Source organism: Oncorhynchus masou, chromosome 29 (assembly GCF_036934945.1).
Source record: "Oncorhynchus masou masou isolate Uvic2021 chromosome 29, UVic_Omas_1.1, whole genome shotgun sequence".
NCBI classification, from domain to species: Eukaryota; Metazoa; Chordata; class Actinopteri; order Salmoniformes; family Salmonidae; genus Oncorhynchus; species Oncorhynchus masou.
In genome coordinates this window covers 85,796,806-85,816,032 of record NC_088240.1, presented here as the reverse complement: position 1 = coordinate 85,816,032, position 19,227 = coordinate 85,796,806, and the positions used below count along the sequence as shown (strand labels likewise).

The 19,227-nt window shown below is 43.3% G+C and overlaps 1 protein-coding gene across 1 annotated transcript in view; it reads right to left on the bottom strand.

The window, feature by feature from the left end:
* The window catches only part of LOC135519807 (neurobeachin-like protein 2), a 190,046-nt gene that overhangs the window by 160,002 nt on the left and 10,817 nt on the right, over window positions 1-19,227 (bottom strand). Inside the window, 2 exon segments of the mRNA XM_064945020.1 lie at window positions 1-259; window positions 2,864-2,952. The exon segment at window positions 1-259 is cut by the window's left edge and continues 263 nt beyond it. Coding sequence (XP_064801092.1) covers window positions 1-259; window positions 2,864-2,952 — 348 coding nt within the window.

Below are 19,227 nucleotides of genomic sequence, written 5' to 3'. Positions count from 1 at the left end.
GCTGTTGTTACTGTTGCCCCCAGAGAGGAGCAGGGTGCTGTTGTTACTGTCGCCCCCAGAGAGGAGCAGGGTGCTGTTGTTACTGTCGCCCCCAGAGAGGAGCAGGGTGCTGTTGTTACTGTCGCCCCCAGAGAGGAGCAGGGTGCTGATGTTAATGTCGCCCCCAGAGAGGTGAATGGCACTGTGTGATAGCTGGTCACTGAGGAACACCAGTATGTCCCTGGGTACGAGGGGAACCTCCGCAATATAGTTCTCCAGCCTGAGAATGTAGGAAAAGGGAAGGGGAGAAGAGGGGGAGGAGGAAGAGGGAAGAGAGAGGGAAAGGGAGGAGAGGGAAGAGGAAGGGGAGAGGGAAAGAGGGAGAGAGAGGGAGAAGAAAGGGAGGAGAGGGGAGAGGAAAGAGAAAGGGGAGCGGGAAGAGGGAGGGGAGCGGGAAGAGGGAAGGGGAGAGGGAAGAGGAGAGGAAAGAGGGAGGGGAGCGGGAAGAGGAGAGGAAAGAGGGAGGGGAGCGGGAAGAGGGAAGGGGAGAGGGAAGAGGAAAGAGGAGAGTGGTTAGGGGAGAATAGGTGGTAGAGCGGAGTGGGGAAGAGGAGAGGAAGAAGAAGAGATGAGAGAGAGGATGGTGCTGTTTTACTACTTACAGTGGGGCAAAAAAGCATTTTGTCAGCCACCAATTGTGCAAGTTCTCCCACTTAAAAAGATGAGAGGCCTGTAATTTTCATCATAGGTACACTTCAACTATGACAGACAAAATGAGAAAAAAATCCAGAAAATCACATTGTAGGATTTTTTATGAATTTATTTGCAAATTATGGTGGAAAATAAGTATTTGGTCAATAACAAAAGTTTATCTCAATAGTTTGTTATATACCCTTTGTTATATACCCTTTGTGGTCAAACGTTTTCTGTAAGTCTTCACAAGGTTTTCACACACTGTTGCTGGTATTTTGGCCCATTCCTCCATGCAGATCTCCTCTAGAGCAGTGATGTTTTGGGGCTGTTGCTGGGCAACACAAAGATTTTCTATGGGTTGAGATCTGGAGACTGGCTAGGCCACTCCAGGACCTTGAAAGATTTTCTATGGGGTGAGATCATTGTCATGAAAAGACCCAGGCTGATGGAAGGAGGTTTTCCAAAATCTCACGATACATGGCCCCACATTCTTTCCTTTAAATGCTTGGTCCCTTTCCAGAAAAACAGCCCCAAAGCATGATGTTTCCACCCCCATGCTTCACAGTAGGTATGGTGTTCTTTGGATGCAACTCAGTATTCTTTGTCCTCCAAACACGGCGGTGTGTTTGGGATCATTGTCATGCTCTCCAGAAAGACCCAGCCATGTACTGTTTCATCTTCAATGCCCTTGCTGATGGTAGGCTTTGTTACTTTGGTCCCAGCTCTCTGCAGGTCATTCACTAGGTCCCCCCATGTGGTTCTGAGATTTTTGCTCACCGTTCTTGTGATCATTTTAACCCCACGGGGTGAGATCTTGCGTGGAGCCCCAGATCGAGGGAGATTATCAGTGGTCTTCTATGTCTTCTATTTCCTAATAATTGCTCCCACAGTTGATTTCTTCAAAACCAAGCTGCTTTCCATATTGCAGATTCAGTCTTCCCAGCCTGGTGCAGGTCTACAATTTTGTTTCTGGTGTCCTTTGACAGCTCTTTGGTCTTGGTCATAGTGGAGCTTGGAGTGTGACTGTTTGAGGTTGTGGACAGGTGTCTTTTATACTGATAACAAGTTCAAACAGGTGCCATTAATACAGGTAACGAGTGGAGGACAGAGGAGCCTCTTAAAGAAGAAGTTACAGGTCTGTGATAGCCAGAAATCTTGCTTGTTTGTAGGTGACCAAATACTTATTTTCCACCATAATTTGCAAATAAATTCACAAAAAATCATACAATGTGATTTTCTGGATTTTTTTTCTTCTCATTTTGTCTCTCATCGTTGAAGTGTACCTATGATGAAAATTACAGGCCTCTCATCTTTTTAAGTGGGAGAACTTGCACAATTGGTGGCTGACTAAATACTTTTTTGCCCCACTGTATGTACTCTATAAACATGTCAAAATTACACCTCTGGATTGGTAATAAGGTCAGAGTTCATCCAACTCAGTCTGACACAAACCACCTGTAGCCTACAGTATGCCTCCCTCAGCAGGGATTTGGTAACATATTGATGAATTAAAGAAAGAACCTGCCTGCACACTGATAACGCTCCTATAATGTGACGTGCATTCAACAATGTGACCTTCAATGTTACTTTCAAAATGTCAATGAGGTTATCCCATCTGTGAAAGAGAGCCCTTCACTATGGACAAAATGTATATTTTATTGACATTTTGAAAGTGTAGATTACTGTGAAGTAATGTTATTTATTTTCTATTTCAGCTCAACCTGCACTTTCTATCATCTCCTAACATGTCCTGTTGTTTTAGCATGGCTCATTATGTTGCCTAATTGGTGGGTGTGGCTAATTGGTGGGTGTGGCTAATTGGTGGGTGTGGCTAATTGGTGGGTGTGGCTAATTGGCACGTGGTCCTGCGATGTGTAATCAGGGCCTGTGTTTCCCTGAAGGCGTTTCCTGACTGTGTGGAAGAGACGTTTGTTTTAGCCCCCAGACATGTGAATTTACTTTCCAAGTCTGCAGTCTATTTAAAATGAAGTACTTTTACAACTGTCTCATTGCTCAGATCCACTTTTAAGCCTTTAAGATGACAAGGTATCAGCCAGCTGGTCACACACCCTGTGACCAGTGCCCTGAGGTTTCCCCTTGTTACAGATCTAGGATCTGGTCAAAAGTAGTACAGGGAATAGATTGCAATTTGGGACGTAGGAAATCCATTTGAGCCAATCAGTCAACTCACCTGTGAGTCTCCAGTGACTGCTCATCAACAAGCTTCTGAAAGGAAACCACAAAAGCCTCCAGCCACTGCTGCAGGCAGCCCTCATCTTTCTGCAGGAGGGGAGGAGGGGAAGAGAGACAGAGGATGAGTCTCCAGTCACACTGGCACAAGTCTGATCTGGGTTGATGTGATTGATGCTTCTCGGTACAACACCAAGGGAAATCCCTGGCAACATTTGTTGTATGGCAATAACATTTCCTGATTCTGAAGTCACACGTGCAGAACTAGTAAACACAACATGGAAAAAGCACAGTGCACGTGGACCAACATGTTAACATTCCGTTTAAAGGACTGTACCCTGTGGTTGATGTTTTCTGATCAGCGTGCTAACAGGTTGTCCTTATGCAGTGTGTTACACTCAAACTCTAAACAACAACCTGAGGGGGCTGACGTCTCTTGTTTTTGCAACAGGAAGTTACAGCAACCTTACGAAAGTGATGGCGCATTCAGGAGCCTATGAGATAATGCATTCAAGCCTTTATTCAAAATAGTAGAGGTCTATGGCTGAACAACACGACCACGAGTAACAAGCTACGCATTTCTTTATAGGCCAAATATAGAAAACATTGGTTGAGTCGTGTTCATGATTTATGCACAAAGAATGGTGACTTCCTTTCATCATCAATCAACGTATCCATCATTGACTCCATTAAATACTGTGCTTTAAATGGAAAGGGAAGGGTGACAGGCCTTGAACTATCACACAGGGACATGGATACAGAGTTCTACTGTAGGTTCTATCACACAGGGACATGGATACAGAGTTCTACTGTAGGTTCTATCACACAGGGACATGGATACAGAGTTCTACTGTAGGTTCTATAACACAGGGACATGTATACAGAGTTCTACTGTAGGTTCTATAACACAGGGACATGTATACAGAGTTCTACTGTAGGTTCTATCACACAGGGACATGGATACAGAGTTCTACTGTAGGTTCTATAACACAGGGACATGTATACAGAGTTCTACTGTAGGTTCTATAACACAGGGACATGTATACAGAGTTCTACTGTAGGTTCTATCACACAGGGACATGTATACAGAGTTCTACTGTAGGTTCTATAACACAGGGACATGTATACAGAGTTCTACTGTAGGTTCTATAACACAGGGACATGTATACAGAGTTCTACTGTAGGTTCTATAACACAGGGACATGTATACAGAGTTCTACTGTAGGTTCTATAACACAGGGACATGTATCCAGAGTTCTACTGTAGGTTCTATAACACAGGGACATGGATACAGAGTTCTACTGTAGGTTCTATAACACAGGGACATGTATCCAGAGTTCTACTATAGGTTCTATAACACAGGGACATGTATACAGAGTTCTACTGTAGGTTCTATAACACAACACAGGACATGTATACAGAGTTCTACTGTAGGTTCTATAACACAGGGACATGTATCCAGAGTTCTACTGTAGGTTCTATAACACAGGGACATGTATACAGAGTTCTACTGGTAGGTTCTATAACACAGGGACATGTATCCAGAGTTCTACTGTTTCCCAGGTTCTATTCACAGGGACATGTATACAGAGTTCTACTGTAGGTTCTATTACACAGGGACATGTATACAGAGTTCTACTGTAGGTTCTATAACACAGGGACATGTATACAGAGTTCTACTGTAGGTTCTATCACACAGGGACATGTATACAGAGTTCTACTGTAGGTTCTATAACACAGGGACATGTATACAGAGTTCTACTGTAGGTTCAAACTATAACACAGGGACATGTATACAGAGTTCTACTGTAGGTTCTATAACACAGGGACATGTATCCAGAGTTCTACTGTAGGTTCTATAACACAGGGACATGGATACAGAGTTCTACTGTGTCAGGTTCTATAACACAGGGACATGTATCCAGAGTTCTACTATAGGTTCTATAACACAGGGACATGTATCCAGAGTTCTACTGTAGGTTCTATAACACAGGGACATGTATAAACAGAGTTCTACTACTAGGTTCTATAACACAGGGACATGTATCCAGAGTTCTACTGTAGGTTCTATAACACAGGGACATGTATACAGAGTTCTACTGTAGGTTCTATAACACAGGGACATGTATCCAGAGTTCTACTGTAGGTTCTATTACACAGGGACATGTATACAGAGTTCTACTGTAGGTTCTATAACACAGGGACATGTATACAGAGTTCTAAACTGTAGGTTCTATAACACAGGGACATGTATAAACAGAGTTCTACTGTAGGTTCTATAACACAGGGACATATATACAGAGCTCTACTGTAGGTTCTATAACACAGGGACATATATACAGAGTTCTACTGTAGGTTCTATAACACAGGGACATTTATACAGAGTTCTACTGTAGGTTCTATAACACAGGGACATGTATCCAGAGTTCTACTGTAGGTTCTATTGTCACTAAACAGGGACATGTATACAGAGTTCTAAACTGTAGGTTCTATAACACAGGGACATGTATCCAGAGTTCTACTGTAGGTTCTATTACACAGGGACATGTATACAGAGATTCTACTGTAGGTTCTATAACAAACAGGGGCATTTATACAGAGTTCTGCTGTAGGTTCTGTCAATATGTCACTAAACACCTAGAGCAGCTCTTATCTGCCTCATCATATCCTGCTACTCTCCTCCTATCAAGTCACAAACAACTAGAGCACCACAGTTTCCCATCTCACCACAGAGAGACTCTACATAGCCTCATCTAGCCTGGTCCCAGATCTGTTTCCCATCTCTCACATAGCCTCATCTAGCCTGGCCCCAGATCTGTTTCCCATCTCTCACATAGCCTCATCTAGCCTCACAGAGAGACTGTGTACTATCTACTATTGGTCCCAGATCTGTTTCCTAATGATGTCATCTCTCACATAGCCTGTGTACATCTAGCCTGGTCCCAGATCTGTTTGTGCTCTTTCCTACTAATGATGTCCATTGACTGTACTATCTGTCAAAACAACTAGCCAAGGAGTTGATGTCACTAAACAACTAGAGCATCACAGAAACAGACTGGAACCCAGGCTACTATTAACTAAACAACTAGAGCACCACAGAGAGACTGAGTACTATCTACTATTGATGTCACTAAACAACTAGAGCACCACAGAGACTGAGTACTATCTACTATTGATGTCACTAAACAACTAGAGCACCACAGAGAGACTGAGTACTATCTACTATTGATGTCACTAAACAACACTAGCATCACAGAGAGACGGAGTACTATCGACTACTAATGTCACTAAACAACTAGAGCACCACAGAGAGACTGAGTACTATCTACTAATGATGTCACTAAACAACTAGAGCATCACAGACTGAGTACTATCTACTATTGCAGTGTGGCTCAGTATAAGCCTCCCTCACCCTATCAACATATCAATCTATTTATCTTAGGAACATATGTTATCAGTCGTAGAGATAGAGGTCAGTGGTAACATTCATTGATGTGCAACTGACGTCTCACGTTCAAATCATCTAAGAACATCTAGTGATGGTGCACTGTGACAGAGACACTTTAAACCTAGTTTGCTAGCGCCATTACAGTCACACAGAGACATGCTACATCAGCTCAGCTTTCTACTAGGGAGAAAAGAAACAGCATGGTGTTAAAGTGAAGACCTTCCCTGACTTCACACAGAGCCTGACGTTTGAGAGACGCAAAGCCTTCTTCACGTGAGAACGAGGAGTGTTATTTTCTTCCACACATCAGTCGGTGTGTGGAGTGAGGGACTGCAGTTCCCACAAGGGCCAACCTGACTCATTACACCCAAACAACATCAGGTGACACCACATGACCTGACAATTAGTCAGGCACTTCCCTATGAGACGCCTACTTCTACTGCTGCTAGTTTAGTAATGAACCATGCCTCGTTGATGCTTGCAGCCTGAAAGACGCCCACAGGCCCCTATAGAGGAAGTTAGTTACATTGTCAACAGCTGGCAGCAGCACCAATATGGCTGCAAGGCACAATCCAAAACATACTTCAGAAACCCCCCGTTTAAAGATCACTACTACTGGCAAATGTGTAACTTCAGCAAACGTCTTTTGAAATCAGCAGAGGCAACGCAATAGATGTGAAATCCAACATACAGTAAGATGCAGTGCATCAATGTGAGTGGATGAACATCTTATATCTTCACGTTTTCTGTAATCAATCTAGAATGAAATTATAATATTAGCCTACCAGTTGACTGTCATGTGTGGGCCAGTCCATGTCTCATTGCATGTGTCTGGGAGGGCAGGGAGAAGGGGTTCAGAGGAACCCAGTCTCAGTGGGCCCTCCTGGGTCCTAGGTTATCAGGGAGTCCAGAGTCAGAACAGTAGGTCCAGACCAGGCCCACAGGGTGCTTCAGCTCTTCAGAGTAGTAAGTAGCACATCGCTCCTAATCAGCACTAGAGTCTGTCTGTCTCCAGCCCGTTCTCCTAATCAGCACTAGTGTCTGTCTGTCTGTCTGTCTGTCGCTTACTCGCTCCGTCTCTCTCTCCTCTGTCAAGCAACCAGGAAATGTCAAGTCACTATAACCGAAACACATTTCCTCCACACGACGCTCAAACTCAGCCTCCTCATAGTAGGCCTCTTCCTCTTTAGTTACTGGAGCTATTTGTGAAGCAGATGGGGATGTCGGTAAGGGCTCGACCCAACAGCATCCTCCAACTATCTAGCACTGCATGTACTCAGCCTTCTACTTCTCAGAATGACTGACGTGTGTGGGAACACAGTTGGTGTACAAAATGTTTGAACAGTTCGATGAGTTGTTGTGGAACCCAAAATATCTGACGAGGTGATAATGGGTTTATTTTTCTGAAGAAGAAGTGTTTCTGAATGACTTTTGTATTGGGAAGTGTTAGATCTGTTCACTGGAAAGCTGACTAAAGCTTCAGTATGACAGTCATTACAAGGTACTTGACCGATGTGTACCTGCTCTGCACAGTAAGGCACAAGTAAAAGTCTCAGTACAAATATAATATGCCCTCAAGTCTTCATCTGTGATCCAAGTTTAGCCATAATGGCTTTCCATAAACAGGTGTCCTTTATTAATTTCAAAAGCCACCTCATAGCCTGACCATCTGTCTGTCTCAGTGACATGAAAATAGAATTACCTTGAAATAATCCCATCATTGTCAGTTATCCACAGTAGAGGTCTGCACTGGATTGATTTCTTCATCCTGCTCCCACGCGCAGATTTTCATACTGCACCGCGCCCGCAGGTGTTCTGTGCGACTCCCACGCGCAGATTTTCATAATGCACCAAGCCCGCAGGTGTTCTGTGCGACTCCCACTCGTTACCGCAAGAACTGGTCCCAAACCCAACCGCAGTCCCGCTAAGTTATTTTAGGCGTATATGACATAGCTCTCTTGCCACCCATGGTCGCAGCAATTTTGCGCCCTATAGACAATATCAAATGCGCAAATTACTTAAGAAATAGGTATAATTACCAGAGATTCTCACGTGGTCCATTGTATTAGGCTATCTATATTTAATACTGGGCTATATCAGCCAATATGGTAGATGTAGTTTGAAGTCAGCAGTGTTGGAGAGACTTACCCTTTCTCTTGAGTTATTTTTATAGGCTACCCTTTGGGAGTTTGAAACTGAGAAATAGACTATGGGTGACCAATATGTATTTCTAGGCAATAGCCTATTCAAACTTATGAGTCAAACTGTATGCGTAGACGGCTTGACAGAAATAGTAGCAGAAAGGTGAATGTTGAATTTTTGTTGCACACATATCCAGATGATGCTGCGTAACATTTGGCACAATGACACTGTCGGTGTGATTGACCTTTTCATGATGATTCGATTTTTTAAATTGCAGCTCGACCCAGGTTGGTTGAGCGCCCTCCATTTCTTTCCATTAAAAATATTTATTTACAGACACTGTAGTAAACTAGTCTAATCATATTGTAACGACCCTGGGTTTATAAGCGCGGAAATCGACACTGCCCCACGAGCATACTTTTGCAGCACAGTCGATAGCGCGCCGGGGCTCGAAGGTCAAGAGTTCGAGACCTGCTCCCTGCTGTTTCATTACATTGGTGTCAGAAGTGGACCTCGCACCCACGACCGTGCGTGTGCTTGGCTGGTGAGCGCGTTCCAGTAAGACGTAGAGTCGCAAGCCAGACGCATTCTTTGAAAGGAAGGAGTAGTGTACCGACCCTGGGTTTATAAGCACGGAAATCGACTCTGCCGCACGAGTATGCTTTTGCGGCACAGTCGATAGCGCGCTGGACCTCGGGCTCGAAGGTCGAGGGTTCGAGACCTGCTCCCTGGTGTTTCATTACAATATTTAAAGTTCATTATTATTTCATATTTAAGTTAGAGTGAAGTCTATTCACGAACGACAAGGGAAACCCGCCCCCCCCCCCCAAAAAAAAATATCAACATTTAGTTTTTCCTCGTCTCTTTGTGTTTCATAATTTTCCTTCAATTCGCAAGAGGCTGAATGAATGTATCTCACAGGAAAAGCAGCGAGAAAACAGCAACCCTCTGTCTCTCTATGTCTAGTCCAAACGAGTGTGACATTCTTGCCGCCAGTAGCATTGAATGAAAGGGAAGCCAGCGAGCATTTGGTCATCCTTGACAAAAAAAGTATACAAATTAGCCAATCAGTGTTCAGCTAAACCGAGGGAGATCATAATTAATTGGTCCTATCAAATGGCTTTGAGAGCATAAGTCTTTAACATAAACGACTTGAATTGTTGCATCTCGTTGTTGTTCTCTGGTGGCTAGCTAGATAGATACAATCGTCCCTTTCCTAAATTAGCCATGGATGGAGATAGGGATTTGGACTTAATTCTCTGTACTGGCCAGTGATTGTAGCGGTGATTCTGATCCAACCATTAATTCATACATTGTTGTGCCCCTGGCCTGAGAGGATGGAAGTTCAATATGTAGCTAGATGTAGAAGGCTAATGTTAACTAATTAACGTTACCCATGAATGGAAGTTAGGCTAGCGAGCAAGCATTTTATTTAGGTAGCCTAGAACAACAACCAAATACAAGCGTGTACTGTATGACAGAGTGGGAGACCGTTTCGTCAACATGAGGGAGGAGGATGGCATTGGCCTTTCTCTCCATGTTGGGTGAGTAAACAGGTGTTTCTACTTGCACGAACATAAATCAGAAGTATGAACAGCCACATCATATTTAGGTGATGTTGATTGGACTAAATTGTTTTTTGTTATCTTTTAGTTGTCACTGTTTTAGACTAAGCAGAGGTGATTAGATGATGTTGAAATGTTGAAGTTGACGAGTGCAGAAATAGAGGCAGCTCCTGTTTTCTTTGTGATTTGCGGTAACTGTCTGGTTCTAAATCAATAGTTGTTTAGTGGTCCGGAAATGTCAGAAACATTCACTTGCTTAAGCAAGCTGTAGGTCATGTAACTGTCTTACTAAAAGGTTAAATAAATAAACATGCCTCGTGGACTTCACTGGACAGAGGTTGCTATCCGGTTTTGTGATTAAAACAAAGGTGTGGTTGAATTTATTCTGCCACTGTCTTATTCTGCCACTGTCTTATATCGGCCTATATCACAGTCACAAGGCATATAAATGAACAGCAAACAACGCAATTATCACAACACACAGTGTAGGTTGTAATATGGCTTCACTTGGCTTCCCAGGTAATTTTACCCACGCACCGCCACTGTTAAGTTAATTGGCACGTGATTCTTCCGCCCATGGAGCCAGCCTACTCTATTTCAATGACACCACACATACTAGGCCCACTTGAACTCCCACGTCCGACTACGACAGGAGAGGTAGGCTACTGAAGTTGAAGCTGCGAATTCTGAGTGTTTGAATAATGTGAACATTTTCATTTGAATACAATAGATAGGCTTAGGCTAACTCTTACAAAGCAGCAGTGATGATTTCAGCATGTACATCTTGGTGGGGCAAAACAAAAGTGGGATGCATGCCAGCAAAGCCAGTACACAACACTAAACAATACATGAATTGCACTATAACGGTGACAAACGGTGCCCACAAACTGTTAGGGCCTCCATAAAGCTGTCCCAACAGCAGAGCTTTCTTTTCAACACCATGGAGTGAATCCTTACCACTGCTACACCTGGTTATCAGGGGATCCTTGTCTGGCAGCGAAACAGTTCATTCAGCCTCATTTACTGCCCTTTAAAAAAACATAGTTGATATGGCTGACTTGTTTAAACAAATGTGGTTTCTACTGACAATTGAGATGTACAAACTATGGCATAAGGGGACGACAAGCAGATAAGAGGTCATCTGTAATTTGGATTAAGACAATGAGCGAGCCAGGACAGACGTATTCAGTATAACTATTTGTTTAGTCCTTTTGAAATGTACAGCAACACAATTCAGAACATGGGCCGTTCTTACAGTGTTCTCTCTGTACACCAAGTCAGATAGATAGATAGCAGGGTGCGCGCTAATAGTGTTTCAATTGGTGACGTCACTCACTCTGAGACCTGGAAGTAGTTGCTCTGCAAGGTCGGCAGCTTTTGTGGAGCGATGGGTAACGATGCTTTGAGCGGGCTGTTGTCTATGTGTGCAGAGGGTCCCAGGTTCGAGCCCAGGTAGGGGCGAGGAGAGGGACGGAATCACAACTGTTACATGGGCACCATTTTAAATCCGGAGAATCTCCTCTTTGTAATTATGTAAGTCTGGGCAGCGAGCTCGTTTGTCATCGATCGCTAGACCAGAAATAGTCAGAAGTTTTTATTTTACGCAGACATAAGCACAGTTGACACCATCGAGGTGCGGATGTTTACTTTCTACACAAGTTATTTTTTTCCAGTTTCGTCTGAACAGATTGTAGTGGTAAAATAGAAAGGGATACTTTTTTAAATGGAATTCTAAGCATCACTCCAGTAGTTAGTTAGCCTATAGTTAATATACTGGCAAGTTTGATGTATAACTACTAATGTTATGTAGCTAGCGAACATATCGATGTAATGATATGCTATGTGGTTCGTAAGGACAGCGTAGCTAACAAATTGTCAGCCAACATAACGTGTAAGGTAACTTATTTGAAAAGTCATTACTTTATTACATTGAGTAGCAAGTAAGTCCTGTCTGGTCCAGCGACATTTTTAGCCTGCCTCATTATGACGTCATAACAACATCTGGTTGGACCGTAATGTTTTGTCAGCCTTCTCCGTTGAAGAATGCCACAAGGCAAGGCTGGCGCGCATCAACATTTGTCATCGGAACCACTTGGTCATACAAAACCACCCAAATGCATAATGAGGAACCACTGTATGATGAAAACTCCTTGTCACTCATTGTCATGTTTGGCTTGACAATGACAGCAAGGAGCTGGCATAATAATAGCACCAACAGACTGGCACTTAGGCTGCATTTGCCTTAGCGACAATCAAGCTGTTCAGTATCTTGTCTTGTAGTCCAGTAATGAGGCGGACAGCCTTCCACAAATCCACAGCTGACTAGTCAGACTAATGATCCTAGAGACGGGCTGACTCACATTATGATGCAATTACAGAGTACTTACAGAGGGAGTAGCTCCTTTATAACTTAACACAACGTCTCTGCGTTTTCAGTCTTACTGTATTCAGAAATTATCTCTACACCCACTCAGCCACATTAGTTGTCTCATTCATCAGGTTGCTGGAAGCTTTATGTCGACCTCAATGGGATTTCATCATGCTGGTTTTAAAAATCTCTAGAACAAATGACTCTACTTTGCCAAGACAAAACATAAAGGGCTTTTACCATTGTCTGTGTCTCAATTCCCAGCATTAAAGTCTTCACCTCGCTATGACGAAACCCTCGATAAAACCAATGTCCTTTTCTGTGTTCTTTGGGCGTTAACTGACTTAAAGGAAGTGATGAAGGTGTTGCTCTTTTCACGGCAAAGCTGCAATCAAAACAAAGTCTTACAGCCTCTGGACTGGGCCACAACAGTAGGAAGCCTGGGACTTACAACACGTATTCCTGTGTGTTCAGGTTGAGACACATGGCCTCATCAACTTAGCGATGATATGACAAAAGACAAAGCTTTCTACACAACCTCATTCCAGTAAAAAGCTTTGGAGTCGTACCATGGCTAGTAATGGAATTATGGCGTTTTCACAGTTTTCAGCTACAGATCCAATCAGAGTTAGATTTATTTTGTTACATTGTGTTTGTTGTTTATCTGATCTGGTTGGTTTCACATTGCCAAAAATGTCAAACAAAAATTCCCTAAACAAAACCACGTGTCCATAATCCATCAAGGATTATCATGAAACTTCACGTGTGTCCCGATCTTCATACTACTATGGCTTTGGTCTTCCAACAACACAAGGTGAGAAACAGTGTAGCTGCTCCAGTGGCGACAGGGCCTTTCTGAGGTACTCTAACTGCAGCTGCTGTTTGTATTGATTGATTTAGTTCACCTTTTATTTTAAAATCAGGGAGTCATACTGAGACCAAAGTCTCTTTTTACAGATGAGCCCCGAGTTGACTAAGGATGACAAAGATAAACACATCAAGTTAGAACATCTGCATCATCCAATTCAATTCGATAACACAACGTGTCTGAGATGCTGTGGAGACCAAAACATCTGATCAGCTGATAATAGCCTTCTTCTGAACATACTGTAGACCTGGGAATCGTCCTGCTTAAACAGGGCACACAGGAAAGGTGACAACCACAAGTTGATATCTGAACATACTGTAGATCTGGGGGGCACATCATGTCTGGCCATGCTCCCATCACCCAGATCCTCAGATGGACATGGTCCTGTACTGTACACCAGGGACATAATATCAACAAACACTAACAGACTGAAACAGCACTGGGATTCACACTTAAACTACAGTCAAAACATCTTGCATGGGTGAATACTGACTCCATTCATCTTGGTAATATCCTCCATGGGTGAATACCGACTACATTCATCTTTAATATCCTCCATGGGTGAATATTGACTACATTCATCTTGGTAATATCCTACATGGGTGAATAGACTACATTCATCTTGGTAATATATCCTACATGGGTGAATACTGACTCCATTCATCTTGGTAATATTCTACATGGGTGAATACCGACTCCATTCATCTTGGTAATATCCTCCATGGGTGAATACTGACTCCATTCATCTTGGTAATATCCTACATGGGTGAATACTGACTCCATTCATCTTGGTAATATCCTACATGGGTGAATACTGACTCCATTCATCTTGGTAATATCCTACATGGGTGAATACCGACTACACTCATCTTGGTAATATCCTACATGGGTGAATACTGACTCCATTCATCTTGGTAATATCCTACATGGGTGAATACCGACTACATTCATCTTGGTAATATATCCTACATGGGTGAATACTGACTACATTTATCTTGGTAATATCCTCTTGAATCCGGACTCCATTCCTCTTGGTGGGTACCTTCTGACATCCAGTGGAACATTATCTTGGTTGTGTCCACATGTTAGTTATCTACATTGTGTCCACAGTGTTACTGACTACATTCATCTTGGTAATATCCTACATGGGTGAATACTGACTCCATTCATCTTGGTAATATCCTCCATGGGTGAATACTTGACTCCATTCATCTTGGTAATATCCTACATGGGTGAATACTGACTAGTTCATCTTGGTAATATCCTACATGGGTGAATACTGACTTGTTCATCTTGGTAATATCCTACATGGGTGAATACTGACTACATTCATCTTGGTAATATCCTACATTGAATACTGTCCATAATGTTAGTTATCTACATTGTGAATACTGACTACATTCATCTTGGTAATATCCTACATTGTGAATACTGACTACATTCATCTTGGTAATATCCTACATTGGTGAATACTGATCTACATTCATCTTGGTAATATCCTACATGGTGTGAATACTGACTATTCATCTTGGTAACCATAATCTTAGTTATCTACATTGGTCTAAGTAATTATCTACATTGTGTCCATAGTGTTTCATCTTGGTAACCCCACCTCTTCAAGGAATAGTTATCTGCATTGTGTCCACCACTGTTGGTTGTCTGCATTGTGTCTGGATAGTTGGTTGTCTGCATAAATGACTTAAATGTAAATGTAAATATGCACCATGGTTATTTATCATGCATTTGTGTCATTTGTTGGTTACGCTCTTGTCCGGACACGTTGTGGTGGCTGGCACTGTGACATCCAGTGGAACAGATGGCTACATTGTGTCCACAGTGTTAGTTATCTGCATTGTGTCCACAGTGTTAGTTATCTATATTGTGTCTATAGTGTTATTATCTACATTGTGTCCATAGTGTTAGTTATCTGCATTGTGTCCATGGTGTTGGTTAAGACATTGTGTCCAAATGACTTAAATGTAATGTAAATGTTATTATCTACATTGTGTCCATTCATGTTAGTTATCCTACATGGGTGAATACTACTACATTGTCTTGTAATATCCTACATGGGTGTACTGACTCCATTATCTTGGTAATATCCTACATGGGTGAATACTGACTTTCATCTTGGTAATATCCTACATTGAATACTGACTCCATTCATCTTTAATATCCTGCATGGTGAATACTGACTATTCATCTTGGTTATCTGCATTGTGTCCATAGTGTTAGTTATCTGCATTGTGTCTATAGTGTTGGTTACTGACGGTTCATCTTGGTAATGGCTGGCACTGTGGACATGGGTGAATACTGACTACATTGGACATCTTTAATATCTGCATTGTGAATACTATAGTGTTAGTTGTCTATATTGTGTCTATATGTTAGTTATCTACAATGGATGTCATAAGGTGAATTCATTCATCTTGTAAGTCGCTCTGGATAAGGGTGAATACTGACTTAAATGTAATGTAAATGTAATATCCTACATGGGTGAATACTGACTCCATTCATCTTGGTAATATCCTACATGGGTGAATACTGACTCCATTCATCTTGGTAATATCCTACATGGGTGAATACCGACTACATTCATCTTGGTAATATCCTACATGGGTGAATACTGACTACATTCATCTTGGTAATATCCTACATGGGTGAATACCGACTCCATTCATCTTGGTAATATCCTACATGGGTGAATACTGACTCCATTCATTTTGGTAATATCCTACATGGGTGAATACTGACTCCATTCATCTTGGTAATATCCTCCATATTGTGAAACGTCCGTGTTCCATCCATATAGAGCCTTGTGTTCCACTACCCTTTGTGTTCCTCTTACCAATAGTTCCCTTATTTCAAGCTGAAGTGCAAAAGGAGAACTTTCTTACATTTCAAAATTACAAACCACAAATACAAGGGGAATCTAAACGATATTTACAGATACAGGAAATGAGTACAAAGTAGTACAACAGAAGGCAATGTGGTGTCCCTAATGGCACCCTATTCCCTATATAGTGCACTACTTTTGACCAGAGCCCTGGTTAAAAGTAGTGCACTATAAAGGGAATAGAGTGCTATTTGGAATGGAATGCATCCATTGCCACACAGTAGCAGGTAATGTCATTGGAGCCAAACACCTGTAAATGTCCCCCTGCTAGCCCTTCCCTTTTCACCTCCCAAGTCCCCTGAGCCAATGCCAGACCTCTGATAAACACATGTATTACTAATGCAGACGACGACAACAACTTACCCATAATGCAACAGTAGGCCTCTTTCACATCCTCAAAACAGTATGTCACAACTACTACTATAAAGCCTGTTCCGACACTATCAAGACTCTCTGTTGTCAACAAAACCACGTGTTAAATAAATAAAAAGTGTATACCATGACTATTGACATTATAATCAAATGTTTAATTTGCACTGATCTCCCTGATCCCTCTATTACTCTTTGACTGCCAAGGTGTAGGGTGAAGTTGCCCCTCGATGCTGATCTTCGGTCAGTTTTAACTGTTAAGCCTAGGATTAGGGGTGGGGACACTGATCCTAGATCTGTACCTAGGGGAAACTTCACCCGTTAAACGGCTGCCAAGGCGGGAGGAGGAGGGACGGACTGTGAGGATGTGGGACGGACTGTGCAGCTGTGCTGCCCTGAGCTGCTTGACATTCTGGGGCGCTCCAGCCTCCTGACAGGCACCAGTTGAGGGGGAACAAAGAGCACTTTGGTTTCCTAATTCAGCTGCTTGTTGGTAAACAGACTCTGGCCACTGAGGCTGCAGTGCAGGAGGGATCCTAAACAGAGCCTGCGTCCCAAATGGCACCCTATTCCCTACATAAGTGAACTATATTTGACCAGGGCCTATAGTTCACTATCTAGGGAATAGGGAGCCAGTTGGGACACAGCCGGGGAACAAGCGAAGGCCAGATGAAGCTGGAGGGCCGAGGGAGTACGATACCTCATCTCTGCTCATCAGAGCCCTATGGGCCACACATGTAAAGTCTAATAGGAGGGTGTAGGGTTTTGCTGCAGCTGAGTGACAGTGGGGTTGTCACCATGGTCAGTCACAGCTCTGCTCCACCACAGGCAGTCATTAGCTAGATGAACAGTCACCAGGATAGTTACTGACAGAGTGATTATACCCGTTTCCTTTTCCAGACAGGCAGCAGCTCACTGCTTCCCGGCTTTAATATCTCATAATTACCCCTGATCCCCCAGAAACGTGTGTTTTCCCATCTCCACGGACCCTACTTTTGACCAGGGTCCATGTCCCTCTCCCACAGGCAGAGGAACAGTGGAAGGGCTGACATCACCACATCACTACCACTGGAGGGCATCAGCTACAGTATCACTATGCTTCACTCTTGTACATAACATTCAGGTCAGTATCACTGTGCTCTGGTCTTGTACATAACATTCAGGTCAGTATCACGGTGCTCTGGTCGTGTACATAACATTCTGTCTATCACTGTGCTCCGGTCTTGTACATAACATTCAGGTCAGTATCACGGTGCTCTGGTCTTGTACAGAACATTCAGCTACAGAACATTCAGGTCAGTATCACTGTGCTCTGGTCTTGTACAGAACATTCATACTGTGCTCCAGTCTTGTACTTAACATTCAGGTCGGTATCACTGTGCTCCGGTCTTGTACAGAACATTCAGGTCGGTATCACTGTGCTCCGGTCTTGTACAGAACATTCAGGTCGGTATCACTGTGCTCCGGTCTTGTACAGAACATTCAGGTCATCACTGTGCTCCGGTCTTGTACAGAACATTCAGGTCGGTATCACGGTGCTCCGGTCTTGTACAGAACATTCAGGTCGGTATCAACATTCAGGTCGGTATACTGTGCTCCGGTCTTGTACACTAACATTCAGGTCGGTATCACTGTGCTCCGGTCTTGTACAGAACATTCAGGTCGGTATCACTGTAACATTCAGGTCGGTATCACTGTGCTCCGGTCTTGTACAGAACATTCAGGTCGGTATCACTGTGCTCCGGTCTTGTACAGAACATTCAGGTCGGTATCACTGTGCTCCGGTCTTGTACAGAACATTCAGGTCGGTATCACTGTGCTCCGGTCTTGTACAGAACATTCAGGTCGGTATCACTGTGCTCCGGTCTTGTACAGAACATTCAGGTCGGTATCACTGTGCTCCGGTCTTGTACAGAACATTCAGGTCGGTATCACTGTGCTCCGGTCTTGTACAGAACATTCAGGTCGGTATCACTGTGCTCCGGTCTTGTACATTCAGGTCGGTCAGGTCACTGTGCTCCGGTCTTGTACAGAACATTCAGGTCGGTGTGCTCCGGTCTTGTACAGAACATTCAGGTCGGTATCACTGTGCTCCGGTCTTGTACAGAACATTCAGGTCGGTATCACTGTGCTCCGGTCTTGTACAGAACATTCAGGTCGGTAACATTCAGGTCGGTATCACTGTGCTCCGGTGCTCTGGTCACTGTGTACAGAACATTCAGGTCGGTATCACTGTGCTCCGGTCTTGTACAGAACATTCAGGTCGGTCTTGTACAGAACATTCAGGTCGGTATCACTGTGCTCCGGTCTTGTACAGAACATTCAGGTCGGTATCACTGTGCTCGGTCTTGTACAGAACATTCAGGTCATCACTGTGCTCCGGTCTTGTACAGAACATTCAGGTCGGTATCACTGTGCTCCGGTCTTGTACAGAACATTCAGGTCGGTATCACTGTGCTCCGGTCTTGTACAGAACATTCAGGTCGGTATCACTGTGCTCCGGTCTTGTACAGAACATTCAGGTGGTCTTGTACAGAACATTCAACATTCAGGTCGGTATCACTGTGCTCTGGTCTTGTACAGAACATTCAGGTCGGTATCACTTGCTCAGAACATTCAGGTCAGTGCTCACAGAACATTCAGTGCTCCGGTCTTGTACAGAACATTCAGGTCGGTATCACTGTGCTCCGGTCTTGTACAGAACATTCA